Source organism: Triticum aestivum, chromosome 7A, assembly GCF_018294505.1.
Source record: "Triticum aestivum cultivar Chinese Spring chromosome 7A, IWGSC CS RefSeq v2.1, whole genome shotgun sequence".
Taxonomy (NCBI): domain Eukaryota; kingdom Viridiplantae; phylum Streptophyta; class Magnoliopsida; order Poales; family Poaceae; genus Triticum; species Triticum aestivum.
This window is the reverse complement of record NC_057812.1, coordinates 29,639,511-29,660,309: the sequence shown is the minus strand read 5'-3', so window position 1 is coordinate 29,660,309 and position 20,799 is coordinate 29,639,511. Positions and strand designations below refer to the sequence as shown.

Below are 20,799 nucleotides of genomic sequence, written 5' to 3'. Positions count from 1 at the left end.
TAGTTTGGCCGGCCCACGTATACTCAATGTGCGGTCGCTTCCGGGCGACCTACGTGCGGAATAGGTTCGCTCAAAAAAAACGTGCGGAATAGGGGGAGCTCCTATCTGCCGGTTTATGCGGCAGACTGGCGGGGCTTCGCACAGGCGCCGAACTAATCGGTCCGACCCAGGTAGCGAACCCCGCAATGCGGGAAAAAATCAGCAAAAAGGATGCGCGCTACACGTTGGGTTCGAACTCGCCCTGGCTTTCGTGGACCGAGCCACTTGACCTAGACAACTTTTCTGAATAGTAATATGCAGCGCGGAAACTATTACAATCAGCCGGCCGATCATGCACTGAGTTTCGTCGAATGCACAGCCGTCAGATAAGATTGATCACACAGCGCACAACCTCTAAACAACCGATCATGACGTTTACAACTTGACACGTGCCTCTGCCATCTTGACAATTTTTCTGCAACATTTAACGGGAAAGATATAACGAATGGCTCAGGATATAACGAATGGCTCAGGAATCTCCTAGAAGGTCCCAAAACCAGAGAAAACCAGCTAGGGACCAGCTAGAAAGTTCCCAAAACCGGAAGCGCTCAAACATTTAACGGGCCGGCCCATCCCGTGTGCACGTTCATATTCCCTGTGCATCGCTCCGGCAATTTGCTGCAGCGAGCGGCAAATAGGAAAACCCCGAATAGGATCCCCGCATAGCCGTGCCCCGTGTACGAAGCTTTCCTCTTGCCCTGATCTCAAACGAAAAATATCCTCTTGCCCACTCCACACTCACACAAACTAGTATCCTCTTACTGGCAGAGTGTGCTCTTGAAGAAGCTGAAGCTACATTTCGGTGTCCAACTGCGTTCAGGCGATCTTTTCCAATTAGGATCGAGAGGCCAATCTTTTCAGCCTGAGTGATGTCTACAGGGAAGTTGATAATGTATGGTCGTTCTTCTCGTGGTGTTGTTGACTCCTACGATTTGGTACTAATACAAGGCGCCACATGAAATGTAGGTTACTACAGTACTTTGCTTCTTAATTTCAGGTTCCTCGGTGGGATTCTACGTTACGGCTGGATGAGCAAAGGGAAATAATTTGCCACTACCGCAAATATATAAATTTTGTATGAGATGGAATTTCTAAGCAACACCGTTGGCTATTCCATTCGATATTGACATTACCTCCTCATCTATGCACGTCTTGGTAACACCAGGAACATTGCAGTGGCTATTCTTGTCATTCTGATGCTCTTGCGTGAGCATTGCTGTTAAGTTACTTACAAAATCTTAGTTCACAATTAAATTATGTCATGTATTGCAGCCAATCTACATGCAATTACAATGATGCAAGTGTGGTAATTTGAATAATTTATTCTACCATTTCCAGAACAGGAATGTTCAGTAATCAACTTCAGTCGATGAATTTGTTCAGTTATATCTCTGAATTTTGGAACAGTTCTGCATACAAGCGCACAAGAGATTGCTGTTTTTCTTTGGGATGCAGACAAGGACAAGCATCCCATCCAACACAAGCACTTCAGATGACTCAATGATTATATACACAACATGAAGGATGGATGAAATAGTTTATGATTCCATTTAATTTCTGACTCTGCACAAAGATTAATTGGATCTATTATTGCTGTGAAATGCCCCTACCGCCGAGCAGATGATTGTTGCAGGGATTTTAGCTCAACAGCCAAAATAATAAATAATTACTACATAACTAATGACAACGGAACATTTTTCTGCTATCACTGTACAACAAAAGAGAAAAACTACTACATCTCTCTTTTCTTCTAATGTTGATGGAGGAAGTGAACGTGTCAAAGTATGTGTACCCGTGATATACGCTCACACATGATCCTCATATGCCACACACCAAGTCCGGCCCCTCCACAACATCGGCAAATCATGGACAAACTGGGCTATTGCTGTTGTGGTTTGCAGTTGTGTGGTTGACAGTGGAAATCTTGTCAAGTGTGCAACATTTGCACAGAATGAGATAGCATGATCCGCATCTCCTTTCAGTTTGCTCTAAAATCTCAGCTTGTCTAGACCCAACAGAAGCTCAGCCTAGAATGTGCAGCACCGCATGACATGGCAACCAATAGTAGAAGAACAAATACTAGATGGTGTAGATGTATGTAATAAGGCATATATAGTGATGAGTGGTGGGCGATGGCCAGAAATTTAGTCAAGTAGACCACACGGTAAGTGTGATGCCTCTGAATAGTGTAACTCATGAGGGGTAACAATACAAGCATGGCCAGTATGTCGACCATTATGTTGTTTAATGACCATAATGCAAGAAAGGCATGAAGGAAGTCATATGATGTACCACTTGAGCACTGAGGATACCACAACCCTGGAATAATCTAGATTAGCAAGTCCATAAATTCAGTTAAACTCCCTAAGTCAACAGTAGTGTCTCAGCTAATACAGGAGCATATGATTTCTTTGTAAGTGTAAAATAAAACAGTTGATGAAGATGATTAAGCGGAGGAACTAAAGTAGATGGAGGTACGATCGATGAGCTGAAGACTACGGAACCTTAAGTTCAGCCAAAAATGCACTACTTGTCTGCCATCGACATGCATCATATCTGGTTCGTGCAGTGAAGCTAATCCTCAATAGTGAGAGAGAATTTAATCTGAATAAAATTCTTCATGATCGAACTAAGGTTAGCCATGAGCTAGCAAAGTTTGCTAAACTTTTTTTCTCCCCAGATCGTGTGCATGATCAATCTATTGACTGTGCTACACAGCCTATTCTTATTCAAGGGAAGCACAAACGAAATCTTAAGTTAACTGACTTTTTGCTCATCATTTTCTTGTTGTTGAGTACAAAAGTTGAACGGGCACGATTCAGATATAGTATGTACAGTGATGTCTTCTTAGCTATTTATCTAAAGTTAAAAGGCTAGCTTAAACCTTGTTTTTTTTATGAATCTTCTACATGTTGATTTATACAAAAGCTGTGAATTAACTAGTTCATTTGGTTTTGTTCTTACTTCTTAGTTGCGTCTCATACGAAATTTAATTACAAAAAGTGTGGTGTTTCACTTATCTAGTCAACAGGAGGAAATATAACCCTGAAAGCACATATGTTGTGAACTATCTTCGGTTTCACTTATCTAGTCAATACGGAGGAAATATAACTGCCGCATAATTCACAGCTTTCAATAGTAAAAGGAGAGCAGCAAACTGGTCTGGTTTTATGGCTGCTCTTATTTGTAGCAGTGTGTTTTACAACCGAAAATTTAAGTGTGCACCAATTGGGTGAAGACCTGATTGGTCCACATCTCTTTGCAGTTTATTCTAAAATCTCAGCTCGTCGGCAAGACACAACAAAATTTCAGCAAGGAATATGGCACCTCATGACTTCTCACCCGAACTGACACAACGACATTTCAAATAGTCCAAAACTTCAGTTAATTAAGTATATCACATGGTAAGTGTGATGCTGCAGAATTATGTGACTCTTGACTCATGAGGAGTAACAATAACAAGCATTACCAACTGACCATAAATCCATAATGCAACAAGGGCATGAAGGAAGTCGTCATATGTCAAATTGCATGGCGCTACTTGTGTGAGAACTAAGGCAACATCAATCTGAATAATCAAGATTAGCAAGTCCAAAATTCCAATTAATTAATCTCCCTGGTATCAAAGTAAAACAACATATGGCATACAAGTGAGAAGGTTGAATGTAAGAATGATCTCGTGAAAATACTTGGGAGGACCTCATCGAACACTCGTTTTCCTTATGCACCGGCTTGGGGTCAAGTGCTTTCTCAAGAAAGCTACCAACAACCACAAAAGTAACTAAAAGTATATTATTTTACAAGAACATCTCTAGACCTTGCTCGTGGATATATTTAATTCCACTTTTGGGGCCATGTGTTTGTTCATGTTGCACATGTTAGATAATGAGCAACTAAGCTTTATTGAGGGCCAATGGCCAACATATACAGATGTGGTAAAGTGCAGAAAAGCCCCTTATACAATGGGGATGTACACAATGAACTATACACATCTAACACCCCCCTCAAACTCATGGTGGATCAACAACACTGAGTTTGGAGAGGAAAAACCCATGTTGTGCTCGAGTTTGTGCCTTCGTGAAGAAGTCAACCAACTGTAACTCCGAGGGCACATAGTGAAGGGCGAGAGTCTGATCTTGCACAGCAGCACGCACAAAGTGGGCATCCACACCGATGTGCTTGGTGAGCTCATGCTTTACCGGGTCACGCGCAATACTGATAGCACCAGTGATGTCGGACAGTAGAGGAGTGGAGGTAGTAGGAGACACACCAAAGTCCTCAAGTAACCATCATAACCAGATCACCTCAGCCGTCAACATAGCCATGGCTCGCAACTCAGCCTCTGTACTCGAGCGAGAAACTGCAGTTTGCTTCTTTGTCTTCCAGGCAATAAGAGAGCCACCAAGAAAGACACAGTAAGCAGACAGCGAGCGTCGATCAGGGGGATCGCTAGCCCAGGTAGCATCAGAGTAGGCCTGGAGCTCAAGAGAGCTGGAGCGGGGAAAGAATAGACGCTGAGAGATCGTGCCACGAAGATATCGAAGAACTCGGAGGAGGTGACTATAATGGACAGAGGTGGGGGCTGCAACAAACTGACTCAGGATGTGGACAGGATAGGAGATGTTAGGGCGTGTAACAGCCAGATAGACAAGGCTGCCAACGAGGTGACGATAGTGAGTGGGATTAGGAAGAGGGTCACCATCAGAGGCACAAAGTTGAACGTTGAGCTCCATAGGAGTCACAACTGTGCGCTCATCACCAAGAGCAGCGTGAGCAAGAAGATCCTGAATATATTTTTCTTGGGAGATGTAGAAAGCCATCAAAGGTTGAGGAAATCTCAATCCCAAGAAAATAGCAAAGAGAACCAAGATTAGTCATGAGGAACTGGTCTCGAAGGCGAGCCTTAACAAAGGCAATGTACTCAGAGTCATCACCAGTAATGATCATGAAGGAAATATGCCCTAGAGGCAATAATAAAGTTATTATTTATTTCCTTATATCATGATAAATGTTTATTATTCATGCTAGAATTGTATTAACCGGAAACATAATACATGTGTGAATACATAGACAAACAGAGTGTCACTAGTATGCCTCTACTTGACTAGCTCGTTGATCAAAGATGGTTATGTTTCCTAACCATAGACATGAGTTGTCATTTGATTAACGGGATCACATCATTAGGAGAATGATGTGATTGACTTGACCTATTCCCTTAGCATAGCACTTGATCGTTTAGTTTGTTGCTATTGCTTTCTTCATGACTTATACATGTTCCTATGACTATGAGATTATGCAACTCCCGTTTACCGGAGGAACACTTTGTGTGCTACCAAACGTCACAACGTAACTGGGTGATTATAAAGGTGCTCTACAGGTGTCTCCGAAGGTACTTGTTGGGTTGGCGTATTTCGAGATTAGGATTTGTCACTCCGATTGTCGGAGAGGTATCTCTGGGCCCACTGGATAATGCACATCACTTAAGCCTTGCAAGCATTGCAACTAATGAGTTAGTTGCAGGATGATGTATTACGGAATGAGTAAAGAGACTTGCCGGTAACAAGATTGAACTAGGTATTGAGATACCGACGATCGAATCTCGGGCAAGTAACATACCGATGACAAAGGGAATAACGTATGTTGTTATGCGGTCTGACCGATAAAGATCTTCGTAGAATATGTGGGAGCCAATATGAGCATCTTGGTTCCGCTATTGGCTATTGACCGGAGACGTGTCTCGGTCATGTCTACATTGTTCTCGAACCCGTAGGGTCCGCACGCTTAAGGTTTCGATGACAGTTATATTATGAATTTATGAGTTTTGATGTACCGAAGGAGATCGGAGTCCCGGATGAGATCGGGTACATGACGAGGAGTCTCGAAATGGTCGAGACGTAAAGATTGATATATTGGACGACTATATTCGGACATCGGAAAGATTCCGAGTGATTCGGGTATTTTTCGGAGTACCGGAGAGTTACGGGAATTCGCTGGGGAGTATATGGACCTTATTGGGAATAGAGGAGAGAGACCAAAAGGAAGGAGGCGCCCCCCCCCTCTGGCCCAAATTGGACAAGGGGTGCAGCCCACTTTTCCTTGTTCCTCTCCCCCTCTTTCCTTCTCTCCTACTCCAACAAGGGAAGGAGGAGTCCTACTCCCGGTGGGAGTAGGACTCCCCCCTTGGCGCGCCCTCCTCCTAGGCCGGCCGCCTCCCTCCCTTTCTCCTTTATATACGGGGGTAGGGGGCACCCCATAGACACAACAGTTGATCATTGATCTCTTAGCCGTGTGCGGTGCCCCCCTCCACCATAGTCCTCGATAATATTGTAGTGGTGCTTAGGCGAAGCCCTGCGACAGTAGAACATCAAGATCGTCACCACGCCATCGTGCTGACGGAACTCTTCCCCGACATTCTGCTGGATCGGAGTCCGGGGATCGTCATCGAGCTGAACGTGTGCTAGACTCGGAGGGGCCGTAGTTTCGGTGCTTGATCGGTCGGGCCGTGAAGACGTACGACTACATCAACCGCGTTATGCTAACGCTTCCGCTTTTGGTCTATGAGGGTACGTGGACAACACTCTCCCCTCTCGTTGCTATGCATCACCATGATCTTGCGTGTGCGTAGGAATTTTTTTGAAATTACTACGTTCCCCAACAGATCATGTCATCAACATAGAGAAGAAGAAGAGTCCGACCACGAGGAGACGTGTGGACAAACAGCGCGGGGTCATGGTCACTAGGCAAGAAACCAGCAGCAGTAACCACAGAGGCAAAGCGCTCAAACCAGGCACGCGGGGCCTGTTTAAGGCCATAGAGGAAGCGGCGAAGCCTACAGACCATATCATCAGGAGCATAGTACCCTGGTGGTGGCTGCATATAAACCTCCTCACGCAACTCGCCATTGAGAAAGGCGTTCTGGACATCAAGTTGAGAGATGGACCACTGACGAACAGAAGCCACAACAAGGAGAGTGCGGACAGTGGTCATGTGGGCCACAGGAGCGAATGTCTCATCATAATCGCGTCCCTGCTCCTGCTGGAAACCACGGGCCACAAGACGAGCTTTGTAATGCTCAAGAGAACCATCGGAGCGAGTCTTAATCTTGTAGACCCACTTGCAGGTGATGGACGAACACCGAAGGGGGGGGGAACCAGATCCCATGTGCCAGAGCGCTCAAGGGCAGCAAGCTCTTCGGCCATTGCAAGTTGCCGTTCAGGCTGAGTCATGGCAGTCCGATAGGAAGTGGGCTCAGCAATAGCAGAGAGACCGTACCGATCAGGGGAGTAGCGATCATGCGGGGGCGAGGCCGAGCATGGAGATTGTGAGTCGGGGGAGACGTGAGGGGAGGTGTACCAGAGGTGGAAGGCTCGTCAGAAGGGACATCCTCAGTACGAGAGCGACGAGTATAGTGGAGAGGAAACGGCGAGAGAGGGTGACGGACTGGAGAGGATGGGGGAGAGGTGGAGGAGGATGATGGAGAAGACGGGGGTCGGTGGTGAATGAGAAGGAACGAGAGGTGCCGGAGGAAGAGATGACACAGGAGGCACATAGCAGGGTGTATCGGGAAGGAGAAGGAAAGAAAGGTCGTCCACAGAGAAACTCGAGGAATAAGAACGTGGGAAGTAAGAACGAGACTCGTCTAAGGTCACATCACGCGAGATGCGCAAGCGACGACCCACAGGATCCCAACATCGATAGCCCTTGTGCTCATCACTATAGCCAAGGAAAACACACTCAACCAACTGAGCAGTCAGTTTGATGCGTTCTCGGGGGGCTAGAAGAACATAGCAGACGCATCCAAACATACGAAGAGCTGAGTAGTCCGGAGAGCGACTAGTGAGACACTCCATAGGAATGCCACCATGCAGAGCAGTCGATAGTTGAATGTTAATGAGATAGGTGGATGCGGAAACAGCCTCAGCCCAGAAATGGGGTGGAAGGGAAGCCGCAATCATCAGTGCACGAGCCGTCTCAAGCAAATGACGATGCTTTGGCTCGGCAACGCCATTCTGAGCATGAGCACCAGGACAGGAGAACTGGGCAAGAGTACCCTGTTCCGCGAGAAAGCCACACAACAGCTGAGACATCTCCAGATACAGACCCTAAGAGGCCCTGACGAACTAAGGAAGACAAGCGAGAGCCACAGATGTAACCAAGTCGATGATGCCACAGCTGGAAGGACGCAGATGAAGAAGCAGCAAGAGCATGAGAGTTGGCAGAAGTGGTGGCAGCGGAAGGAACACAAAGCCAGTCAACCTCCCAAAGGCCCTCTGACTCACGGCGCCGGGGGGCCAGCACCAACCAAAGCCTTGGTGCGACGATCCTGAATGGATCAAGAGTCGGTATCAAGAATGACACGACAACCAGAATCAGTAAGTTGGGCAGCGGAAAAAAGATACATGGTAAGGCGAGGAACATGTGAAACACTCGGGACAGAAAAAGAAGGAGTGGAAAGAATACCACGACTAGCAACAGGAAGAGATGTGCCATCGGCAGTAAGAACATTAACAGGAGAATCAAGAGGTCGGAGAGAAGACAACACAGAAGAATCAGATGACATATGAAAAGAGGCTCCAGAATCCAGAACCCACGAAGATGTACCTGACTGTGTAGATGCCTGTGATGGTGAGGAGGAGGATGCAGTCACAGCAGCAGCAGAGCCAGTCGACGAGGAGCCTGAGGAAGCAAGAAGACGCTTGAGGCGAACAATGTCCTGGTCAGTGAATGACGGAATCGAGGAAGACACAAGAGGCCCGCTGGAGGAGGAGCGCATCTGGTCTCGCTTCTTCTGGCGACAATTAGACTCTGGGTGACCTGGCCGGGAGGAGTAACCACAGACAGTGTCACAGCGCGACGTGCCCTTCTCAGCATAAGGAGGACGGCTCACCCCCCTGGAGGAGTAGGCAAGAGCGGCGGAGCAGTGAGGCGAGCAGACGAGGCAGGAGCCCGAGCGGCCAGTACTGACGGAACCAGAAGCAACCCAGCAGAGCGAAGGCGGGTCTCCTCAGCACGAAGCTCAGCAAGTATCTCTGATATAGGAACACGACCACGAGCAAGCAAGTGAGCACGGCGAGGCTCAAACTCAGACCGGAGGCGAGATAAGAACTCATGAACCCGCTGAAACTCCAGATCAGACCGAGTAGTCTGACAGCAACGACAGGTTCCACAAACAACTGTCCGAAAAGAGTCAAGCTGGCGTCAGATGGCAGAGCACTGTGAATAGAACTCATCAACAGAAGAATCACCTTGCTGGAGTGCGTGCTCCTGACGCACCACAGATAGGTAGAGAGCATCACCAGAGGGCTGATAGCGCTGACAGAGATAAGACCACATCGCTGCAACTGTGCCAAGTTCCATGAACTCGGAAGCAAACCGAGGGAGGACACTCGCAGTGAGAACAGCAGCAACTCGAGCATCATCATTGCACCACTGGGTGTAAGCAGACAGATCATCCCGGTACACAGAGAGAGCATCAGAATAAGCGGATACCTGCTGATCATAAGCATCAACCGCAGCATCATCCTGAGCCTTGGCAGCATCCCAGTCAACCTGAGAAGCATTAGCAGCAAGGACCGGCGACACCGGTGGGATTGGGGCCACGGGCGCAACAGGGCATGGCGGACAGGGGACCTCGCCAAAAAGAACACCCCAGAGAAGAAGACCACGCATATGAATGCGCATGAAGCCTACAAACTCGGCATAGTTGGTGTCATCAAAGATCACCGAGCATCGAGGAACAGCCACATAGCCTGAAGATGACATACTGAGATATCCCCCCTTTTATCTCATTTTTTTGGTCAACAGACAGAAGGGACCCGATCTAGATCGGGCCAAGGCGCACTTGAGCCCAAAACGCGAGCAGCCGAGCCGCTCGATCCAGAAGCAGAGCGAGCGCGATGCAAGCCAAGAGCGAGCGAGGCAAGAGGGCAGTGGCAGCGACCAGCCGGTCGATCCAGAAGTAGAGATCGAGCCGAAGGGAGGCAGAGCTAAAAGCCGGGCAGAAACAGAGGCCGAGCTGGGCGGAGGGGTCGGGCGGCGACCGGGCAGGAGAGGGTCGAGCAGCAGCCGGGCAAAAGAGAGTCGGGCGACAGCCGGGCAGAAGAGGTCTGGCCGGCGGCGGCCAGGCAAGAGAGGGCCGGGTAGCCAGCGGATCCAGGCGAGGACGAGGGGGATGGCGCTAGACGTCCTGCTGGCGATGAAGCAGGGCAAGGACAAGCGGGATACGTCACGTTGCTAGGAACGGGGACTAGCAGCGACAGCGATGAGGGTGGAGCACGCACGGAGTTGCATCGTGCGGGAGAGAGGTAAACCTAGCATCTGATACCATATTAGATAATGAGCAACTAAGCTTTACTGAGGGCCAATGGCCAACATATACAGATGTGGTAAAGTGCAGAAAAGCCCCTTACACAATGGGAATGTACACAATGAACTATACACATCTAACAGCACACTCTCACAAGCTCTTCAAGTTTTCAACACAAAGAGATTGCTACGCTACATCTAGATACATAAAGCCCAAAGTGGTTTATGCAGGCTGGACTCATTTTACTGCTGGAAGCCATGAAATGTGCAACAGTTCGCAAGAAAATGAGAAATGCTAGCTCAAAATTTGCACAACAACATCACCCATAAAGCCACACTCCTAAACTTTCTCCATGGGTGCTCACTTTGCCACAAAATCCAAGCTGCCTCTTTTTCCCTAACCATAGAAGAGTGTTTGTTCATTCTGACACTCAGATGCCATACACCAGGGGTTACGGCTTGCTACGCCGCATTTAGATATATGATGCCCTTGTACTAGCTGGTGTACATCCGCTCTCATTAACATCAGTGTGTTTTACGGTCGAACTTTGAAGTGTGCACCAATGAAGCGGAGGGTAGACGGTGTATCGACATCTCCTTGCAGTTTCTTCCAAAATCTCAGCTCACCGATGAGACACAACAAAAGTTCAGCAAACAATGTAGCACCTCCTGACCTGATAACTGACGGAAGGAAAGCGAATATAAGCATAGCAAACAGATCGTATATAACAAGGAAGACTGAGCGATGGCTAAAACAATCACACGACAAGCATGATGCTTTGGAATTGTGTGACTCGTGTCTCATGTGGTGTAACAAGAACAAGCATGACCAATTGACCATAATGCAACAATGGCATGAAGTCGTCATATGTGATATTGCAGCGCGCTAGTTGTGCGAGCACCAAGGCCACAACAATTGGAATAGTCAAGATATGCAAGTCTAAGAATTCAGTTAATTGTACTCCCTAACATCAAAGCTGTTTGTCAATCAAGTTCGGTTATCTCCGAGACAAACTAAAGGCCTTCAGTTCATCCAAATAATGCACCTATATGAGCACCATAACAACTACTGTGAATATGTAAATTTGTATAAGATGGAATTTTAAGCAACACTATTGGCCCCAATTGAAAGTCACATTAGCTCATCTGCTATGCACAGACGTGGTAACAGAAAAACCAATGCAGTGGCTATTCATTCCGTCATTTTGCTGCTCTTGAGAGTGAGCATTGCTGGCAAGTTGTTTGGAAGCTTAGGTTAGTAATAAGTTGTACCATCCATTGCTGCCATTTTACACCATTCAGTGACAACAATGCAAAGTGTGACTGACATAATAATTTACTCTACCATTTCACTAGAATTAGAGTGAGTTCTCTGAATTTGTTCAGTTATCCACGTCAGACGACGAGTTTGTTCAGTTATCTCTGCATGGAACACAACATGGGATGCAGAAAAGAACCATTATGGAGGATGTAAGAAATAGTCTGTTGATTCCATTTCATTCCCTACCCTGGACAAATATTACAAAGTTCATATAACAATAGTGAGGCTCTCTGAATCTGTTCGGTTATCTCTCTGAATTCTGCGCAGAGGATTTGCTATTTATCTCATGGTAATGGGATACACAACACCACATGGGATTCAGACAAGAACAAATATCCAATCTAAAACACACATTTCAGATGATACTTATGAGAGAACTAAGGCAACGTCAAAGGACCACAAGGAAAGGCAGCCCAGTTTGTGGAAGAAGCCGCACATATGTGTGCACAACTGTGTGACCCAAATTGTTTCACCATGGGCCAAATTGTCCTTAGTTGAGCAATGATCACAAGATTTGGTCGTTCACAAGCAACCTCAATCAATCTTCTGGAGGAATGCATCCGATAGCTCGAAAGGAAGAGCCATGATGAGCCTGGACATGAAGGTTGGCGCCAGTGCTTCCAGGCAGGATTCTTCACCAATTGGTTCCTTGAGCGAGCATGAGGTGCCTATATCGGCCAGCAGCCTGAGTAGCAAACTTTTTGATAGTAAAATGAGAGCAGCAAACTGGTGTATGACTGCTCTCATTTGGGACAGTGTGTTTTATGACAGATATTTTAAATGTGCACCAGACAGGCGAAGACCTGATTGGCCCACATCTTCTTGCAGTTTCTTCTAAAATCTCAGCTCGTCAACAAGACACAACAAAAGTTCTGCAAAGAATGTGGCACCTCATGACTTCTCACCCGAACGCCAAACAGAATGAGTGGGCTGACACAGCAAAACTGCAAATGGTCTGCAGTTAACCACGCCCAAGATCGCTACTTTTCTGGAGAGAAAAATGGCGACGGGTCTCTCCTGCTGTTAGCGCTAACAAGCACCCACTCCGTGCATGTCTCCCTGGTTTTTTTCCCAGTCGTAGATGCCTCCCTCGACTCACCTAACGCTCGATGCGCTAGTTTTCATGCTAACAACTAATACGCCTAATATAATGGGGAGGGAGTATATAACAAGGCAAAGTGAGTGATGGCCAAAACTTCGGTTGAATAATCACATGGTAAGCGTGGTGTTTCAGAATGGTGTGACTAATGGCTCATATGGTGTAACAATAACAAGCATGACCAACTGACCATAGTCCAACAAAGGGCATGAAGTTGGCATATGTCCGATTGCAGTGCGCTACTTATCTGAGCACTAGTTTCTCAACAGAATAAAACTTATGTGAGCACTAAGGCAACAGCAGTTGGAATAATAGCAGGTCCAAAGATTCAGTTCATTAAACTCCCTAACATCAAAGTTGTTCCTAACCATATCCGCGTTGTGTTGTTTCTCATATAAATCAAGATCTGACTGCTCTGTTATCTCCGAGACAAACTAAAGCCTTCACTTCACCCAAATAATGCACCTATATGAGCACCATAACCTCTGTATCCAGTATCTTTACTTCTACTCCCTCCGTTCACTTTTGTAAGTCATTTCAGACAGCTCAAAATGGGTTGTTTTGCACATTGTCTCAAATGTCTTTAAGGTCTTATAAAAGTGAACAGAGGGAGTATAAGATACCAGGTCGAACTGCGTGACCCAGATTCTGTCACCAGGGCCAAATTGTAGTTAATTGAGCAATATTTAGAAGAGTTGATCGTGTACAAGCAAAATCTTAATTACTCGGTAGCTTGAATGGAAGTGCAGCGTTAAGCCTGAATCTCTAGCTTGGTGGCGCCGGTGACTCCAAGCAGGATTCCTCACCAGTTGCTACCCTGAGCGAGCATGAGGCATCGGAATGGAATGGCAGCTTGTACCTATGCGGCCAGTAGCCTGAGTAGCTAGGAATGTGTGGTAACAGAAGGATCAATGCAGTGACGTTTCATTCTGTCATTTCTCTGCTCTTGAGTGAGCACTGCTGTGAAGCTGTTTGGAAGCTTAGTTCAGAAGCAAGTTGTACCATGCGTTGCTGCCATTTTACACCTCGGTTACAACAATGCAAAGTGGGACTGACATAATAATTTAATCTACCATTTGACCAGAAGTACTCTGAATTTGTTTAGTTATCAACTTCAGCCGATGAGTTTCTTCAGTTATCTCTCTGAATTCTGAAGCAATTATGCATACATGATTTTCTTACTTTTTCTCTCCATGGAACACAATATGGGATGCAGGCAAGAACAAACATCCCATCGAAACACAAACATTTCAGATGATAAAAGGATTATACACAACTAGAGGATGGGTTGAACAGTCTGTTGATTCCAGTTCATTTCCGACTCTGAACAAAGATAGGTTTCATATAACTAGAGTGAGGTTCTCTGAATCTGTTCAGTTATCTCTCTGAATTCGGGAACATTTAGGATGTGATTCCAACAAGAACAAATGTCCAAAGTTACACACATTCCAGATGACACAGAGATTATATACACAACATGAAAGGATTGATAAAATAGTCTATGATTCCAACAGGAACAAATATCCAAAGTTACGGTTTTCTTTGTCATCATTTTCTTGTTCTTGAGTACAAAAGTTGAACAGGCAATTCGGAGATTGTGTGAACAATGGTGTTTTCTTAGCTACTCCCTCCGTTCCAAAATAGATGACCCAACTTTATACTAACTTTGTAATGAAGTTAGTACAAAGTTGAGTCATCTATTTTGGAACAGAGGGAGTAGTATTTATCTAAAGTTAAAGGGCTAGCTTAAACCTAGTTTTGTTATGAATCTTCTACATACTGATTTATATCGAAAGCTATGAATTAATTTGTTCACTGGCTTTTGTTCTTAGCGATGTGTCATACGAAAGAAAATTATAAAAGTGTGTCGTTCCACTTATCTAGTTAATATGCAGGGACTATAAGCTCCGAAAGCACATGTGTTTTGAACTATCTCCGAGTACAATTTATTTTAAGAGAAAGCGAATATTTAACATAAATAAATAGGAACAGATGGAAAGACTCCCAGTACCTGAAAATTGGCACAACAACATCTGTCATGCAAGCAACCATTGAATATAAACATGATCTCCATGAAAATGAAAGATGCCAATTAATAACCACTGAAATAACTAAAAGGAGATCTAGCAACCTTCTCATGCCAATCTTTACTTCCTCTTTCTCGCCAATCGTAAAAATATGCTTTTTAATGCTCTTCGAGTTCTCCACAAAGGGTTTACTACATTTAGGTACATCAAACCCAAAGTGGTTTATGTGGGTTCTCTTTTTACTATTGAAAGTATACACCTCCGTTAAAACAAAGACAATGTCTGACTAAAATAATAATTCAGATAATTTACTCTACCATTTCAGCAGAACTAGAGTGAGCTCTCTAAAGTTGTTGACTTAGCAACTTCAGTCAACGAGCTTGTTCAGTTATCTCTCTGAATTCTGAAGCAATTATGCATGCAGGATTTTCTTACCTTTTTTTCTTCTATGGAACACAAGATGGGTTGCAGACAAGAACAAAGTTTCCATCGAACGACAAACATTTAAATAGTTTGTTGATTCCATTTCATTTCCTACTCTGAACAAAGATTACAAGGTTTCATATAACAAAAGTGAGGTTCTCTGGATCTGTTCGGTTATCTCTCTGAATTCTGTGCACAGAATTTGCTATTTATCTCCATGGGAATGGGATATAGACAAGAACAAATATCTAAATATAACACACACATTTCAGATGATACTTATAAGAGCACTAAGGCAACATCAATTGGAATAATCAAGATTAGCAGGTTCAAAAATCCAGTTAATTAAACACCCTCACATCAAAGCTTTTCCTCACCAGATTTGCGTTCTTATGTGACATTTTCCAGCCTTCATGTTTTCAATAATTGGCGTTTCATATGTCATCCGTAAGTTTTGTTGCTGAACCATTGACACTAGAAAATGGCCTCCTCAGACCCAACACTGGATTTATTTATTTTTTGGAGGGGAAGGACGGCTGACACTTGATCGCAATTCTTTATTCTTCTATAGATCAAAAGACCATACGGAAAGGCAGCCCAGTTTGCGGAAGAAGACGCACATATGTGTGCACAACTATGTGACCCAGATTGTTTCACCAGGGCCAAATTGTATTTAATTGAGCAATGATCAGAAGAGTTGGTCCTGCACAAGCAATCTCAGTCACTCTACTGGAGGAATACATCCGATAGCTCGAACGCAAGTGCGACGATAAGCCTGGATTAGAAGTTTGGCGCCGGTGCCTCCAAGCAGGATTTCTCACGAGCTGGTACATTGAGCGAGCATGTGGTGCCGATGCCGGCCAGCAGCCTGAGTAGCAAACTTTTCAATAGTAAAATGAGAGCAGCAAAACTGGTGTATGACTGCTCTCATTTGGACTTGTGTGTTTTACGACCGAAATTGTAAGTATGCACTACTGCATTGGAGTCCAGGTTAGTCCACATCTCCTTGCAGTTTCTTCTAAAACCTCAGCTCCGTCGGCAAGACACCACAAAAATTCAACACAAAATGTGGCACCTCATGACTTCTCACCTGACACCCAACAGAAGGAGTGAGCTAACACATCAGCGTTGCAAATGGTTTAGATATATATAACAAGGCAGAGTGAGTGAGGGCCATAACTTCAGTTGAATAAATCACACGGTAAGTGTGATGCTGCAGAATGGTGTGACTCTTGACTCGTAATACCACAAGGGCATGATGGAAGTTGACATATGTGAAATTGCAGGGCCCTACTTATGTGAGCAGAGCACTAAGGCAACAACAATTGGAATAATCAAGATTAGCAAGTTCAAAATTTCAGTCAACTAAGCTCCCCAATATCAAAGTTGTTCCTCACTGAATCCGCACTCTGTTGTTTCTCACATAAATCAGGCTCTGTTATCTCCTAGAGAAACTAAAGGCCTCCACTTCATCCAAATAGCACGTATTATATGAGCACCATAATAACTACTGTGAATATGTAAATTTGTACGAGATGGGATTTTAAGCAACGCTGTTGGCCCCAATTGATACTCCCATTAGCTCATCTGCTATGCACAGCCGTGGTAACAGCAGGACCAATGCAGCGGCTTTTCATCTCGTCATTTTGCTGCTCTTGAATGAGAACTGCTGGGAAGTTGTTTGGAAGCTTAGTTCAGAAGCAAGTTGTAACATGCATTGCTGCCATTGTACACCTCAGTTACAACAATGCAAATGGGACTGGCATAATAGTTTAGATAATTTACTCTGCCATTTCACCAGAACTAGAGTGAGTTCCCTGAATTTTATTCTACCATTCCAACTCAAAAAGAAAAAGAGAGAGAGTGAGTTCTCTGAAATTGTTCAGTTATCAACTGCAGTCAACGAATTTGTTCAGTTATCTCTCTGAATTCTGAAACAATTATGCATACAGGATTTCATTACTTTTTTGTCTCCATGGGATGGACAAACACAAACATTTCAGATGATACACAAATTTATATGCAGCATACGGTTGGTTCCATTTCCTTTCCGACTCTGAACGGAGATGGTTTCGTATAACAAGAGTGAGCTTCTCTGAATCTGTGCAGTTTATCTCTCTGAATTCTGGAACACGAACACCACATGAGATTCAGACAAGAAAAAAAATATCTAATCCAACACACAACATGGAAGGATTGATGTCTATTGATGATTCCATTTCATTTCTGAATCTGAACAAAGATTACAAGTTCCATATAATGGCTGAAAAGAATGTATTAATGCTGTGAAATGTCCCTGCTGCTTCTTCTTCTACAAGCAGCTGATTCTTGCAGGGATCGACAGCCAAAAGAATGAAGAATTATTACTACATAGCTAGCTAATAACAATTGAATTTTTTTCCTCCTATCATATCACTGTAAACCAAAAGAGAAAAGCTACTACATCTTTGTTGATGGTGGTGATGAATGAATGAATGTATAAAAGAATTTGGTCAGATTGTATTATGAACTAACAAAATGAATGAGTCTCACTAGCAAAAGAACCACTGAAAAAGTTCAGTTCTTTCTTGTTTCTTCTTCACTTCCTGTTCAGCTCTGCAGAGAATGTGATGCTGTGGTGGATGCCGACACCGTCGCGCTGCCTCCTGCGCCGTCGCCGGCCGGCGTCCACGCCGTCACGGTGTAGAGCGGGGTGTCGAGCCACCAGAGCGTGAGCCCCTCGCCGTCGCCCTGCGGGTGCACGCCGTACTTGCCCGGCGCGAACATCCTCGCGATCATCCGCCCCTGCATCGCCTCCCGGTCGCCGATGCCGGCGCTCCGGAACCCGCCGTCCTCCATGCGCCGCCGCCACCCGGCGAAGCTCTCGTGCCGCTCCGACCTGTCGGAGCCCTCGAACGCCACCGCGTTGCGGATCTCCCGCGCGAACATCTCCTCCGCCTTGGCCCTGGCCGCGCTGGCGGGCGGCAGGCCGGCGGCGCCCACCGCGTCGAACGCCGCGGCGTAGTGCTGCAGCGCGCGCGCGAACCGCGCCTCCCATCGCCCGGCGTTCAGCCCCGCCGCCTCGTGCTCGCCGAGGAGCAGGACGGCGGCGCCCGTGCTGCGCACGAGGCCGAGGAAGTCGGACAGCGCGCCGCCGGTCTCGTCGCGGAGCAGGCGGTGCGCGGCGAGGATGCAGTTCACGGCGACGCGCTCGCCGCGCTTGACGTGGAGCATCCAGAGGCGCACGTCCTCGAGCCGGTCCACCACGGCGTGGAACTCGAAGGCGAGCCCCAGCCCGGCGGCCACGTGTGCGAGGCGCGCGCCGGTGTCCTGCAGCTCCTGCCTCGACGAGCCGACGCCGGTGATCCGCACGTGAGCCGGCGGCTGCGGCGTCCGCGTTGACAGGCTCTGCAGGAGGCTCGGCCACTGGAGGCCTTGCTTGATGTCGAAGTCGATGATGTGGACGCGGTCGTGGCCGTCGAAGGCGCGGAGGAGACGCTCGTTGAGGGTGAAGTGGAGGAACCTCGGGATCGGGGTGACGCTGTTGAGCACCCGCAGCGCCAGGGCGTCGTCGTCGTCGTGGAAGGCGGCGTCGGTGAGCTCGCGCGGCGGGGTGACGTCGAACACGTGCGGCCACATGTTGGCCGCGCGGAGCGCGAGCGCCTCGGCGAAGCAGGCGGCCACGCGGTGCAGCGGCGTGGGCCCGGACGGCGAGGCCGTCTCGCCGAGCCGCGCCAGGTAGTAGTTGGCGGCGTCGTGCTGGCAGCCGGCGAGGGCCTCGGCGCACGCGGTGAGCGCGCCCACGAGCTCCAGCGCCTCCCGCTCCGCCTCGGGCACCACGAAGCTCCTCACGCCAGCAGGCTCAACCGGCAGCATGGCCGAGGAGCCGCCGTCCGTGCCCGACGAGGACGATGAGTGGGACGGCGACTTGCTGAACTCCTCCTGCTTGGCCGCGGCCAGCGACGACGGCCCCGCGGCGGCCGCCATGCCGTGTGGGAAGGCCGCAGCACTCGGCACAAGAAACACCTTCTGCTCCTCCGCCACCTCCTCCTCCCCTCCCCCCTCCCCGGCGGCCACTTGCATCATGGCCGCCGGCCCTGCAATGGATTGATGGAACCATACCTCGTCGCCGTCGGCGCCCATCCGCGTCCGCTTGGCGCGGACGGCGGGGGCGCCGTACTCCTCCGCCGCCGACTCACCCTCGTGCGCGCGCTTGACGGCCCTGCTCCGCATCTCCCGGCCGCCGCCGTCGCCGACGACGGAGGGCTCCGGCTTGGCGCCCCAGGACACGGCCTGGGTGACCGGCGGCGCCGGGTGCGCGCGGAAGGAGCAGGTGCCGTTGCCTCCCCGGCCGTCGCCGCCCGGCACGCCGCGGGGGGCGGCGCCGGGGACTGCCGAGTCGCCGCGGCCGCCCCGCTTGGAGAAGCCGCATGGTAGTCGCTGCGCCGTGCTCATCTGATGCCTGGACGACAAGGAGGAGCAGCCTGCCAACATCCCTGAGACAGGCGTCACCAGCGGATTCAGCAGTGCAATGTAACTCCTCCTCCTCCTCTTCTTCCTCCTCTGCTTTGCTGATCACACTCACTCTCGAATCTCTCTCTGATATGTGTGTGGCTACAGCTCGAGCTTCAGTGAGGTGTGGTATATGAATGGATGGATGGATGGATGGATGGATGTGGACCGAAAAACAGGGGAAAGTTGGCGTTCTTGGAAAGAATTTGTCAGTCCAAAGAAGGAAAACGAGAGAAGAAAAGAAACTGAAAAAAGAATGTAATATGTTTGTGTATCTGCTGTATATGCAGGAAAGAATTTTCAGTGGTTGTGGATTTTGGACTCTGCAGAAAGAATCAACGAATCAACGAATCGTTAGGTGGAAAGAAGAAAGAATGGCCTATAACATCTAGGGAGAAAGAAGACCTCCATCAATTTTTCTTCCCCAAGATCAAGATAGATAAAAACAGAGAAGAAGGGAGAAGAAATCCTACAAGAAAAATCTAGGGTGGATGGATGGATGTGATGCGATGCGTGGATGGGTTGTTGGCGCTCACTCTTGTATCCTACACCACACTGTTCTTACCTCCTCGCCATTGACGACCTTGTCACTCTCACTCACTATCCTATCCCTCTCCTCACTCTATGACTGTGGCTGGCTCTCACTCCTCTTCTGATGATCTCACCTCACCTCCACTCTACTACCTATTCCACTCTACTACCTATTGGGGAGGGGAGGAAGAAGAAGCCCGGGGAAAAGGAGGAAACGGCCTCGACAGCGGGCGGGAACCCCGAGGCGCCGCGCTAGGCCGTCGGATCGAGCACGGACGGCCGAGGGGATCGGACCGTTGCCTCGCTTCTGGTCAATGTGACCGTTGCGGGCGCGGGCCCGGGCTGTCAGCCGCAGGGGCCCGTCCGTTTCCTACCGTTGGGGCGCCCACCACGGCACGGCGCACGTAGATTTCTTTTCCCATACAACATTTTCTTTGTAATGACCCAAAATATTGCTGATTTTTGTACGAAACAGCTTTTGAAACCTATTTTATATAAATTCCGAACTATTTAGTCATTAAGATTTTCATATATTTGGCATTTTAAAGCCCCTTATAGTAAAT

General features: G+C 47.6%; 1 protein-coding gene across 1 annotated transcript; it reads right to left on the bottom strand.

Moving 5' to 3' along the window:
- Positions 1–17,381: 17,381 nt before the first annotated feature.
- Positions 17,382–20,412, bottom strand: LOC123150328 (protein DWARF AND LOW-TILLERING-like). The gene is made up of 2 exons (XM_044570193.1): positions 20,271–20,412; positions 17,382–20,028 (listed from the first exon to the last, which is right to left on the bottom strand). Exon 2 carries the CDS (start codon positions 19,685–19,687, stop codon positions 17,804–17,806), a length of 1,884 nt encoding a protein of 627 aa, XP_044426128.1. The 5' UTR covers positions 19,688–20,028; positions 20,271–20,412; the 3' UTR covers positions 17,382–17,803.
- Positions 20,413–20,799: the final 387 nt, after the last annotated feature.

Coding starts and splice junctions, on each gene's coding strand:
- LOC123150328 (XM_044570193.1), bottom strand. CDS start 19,687: ATGTTGGCAGGCTGCTCCTCCTTGTCGTCCAGGCATCAGATGAGCACG.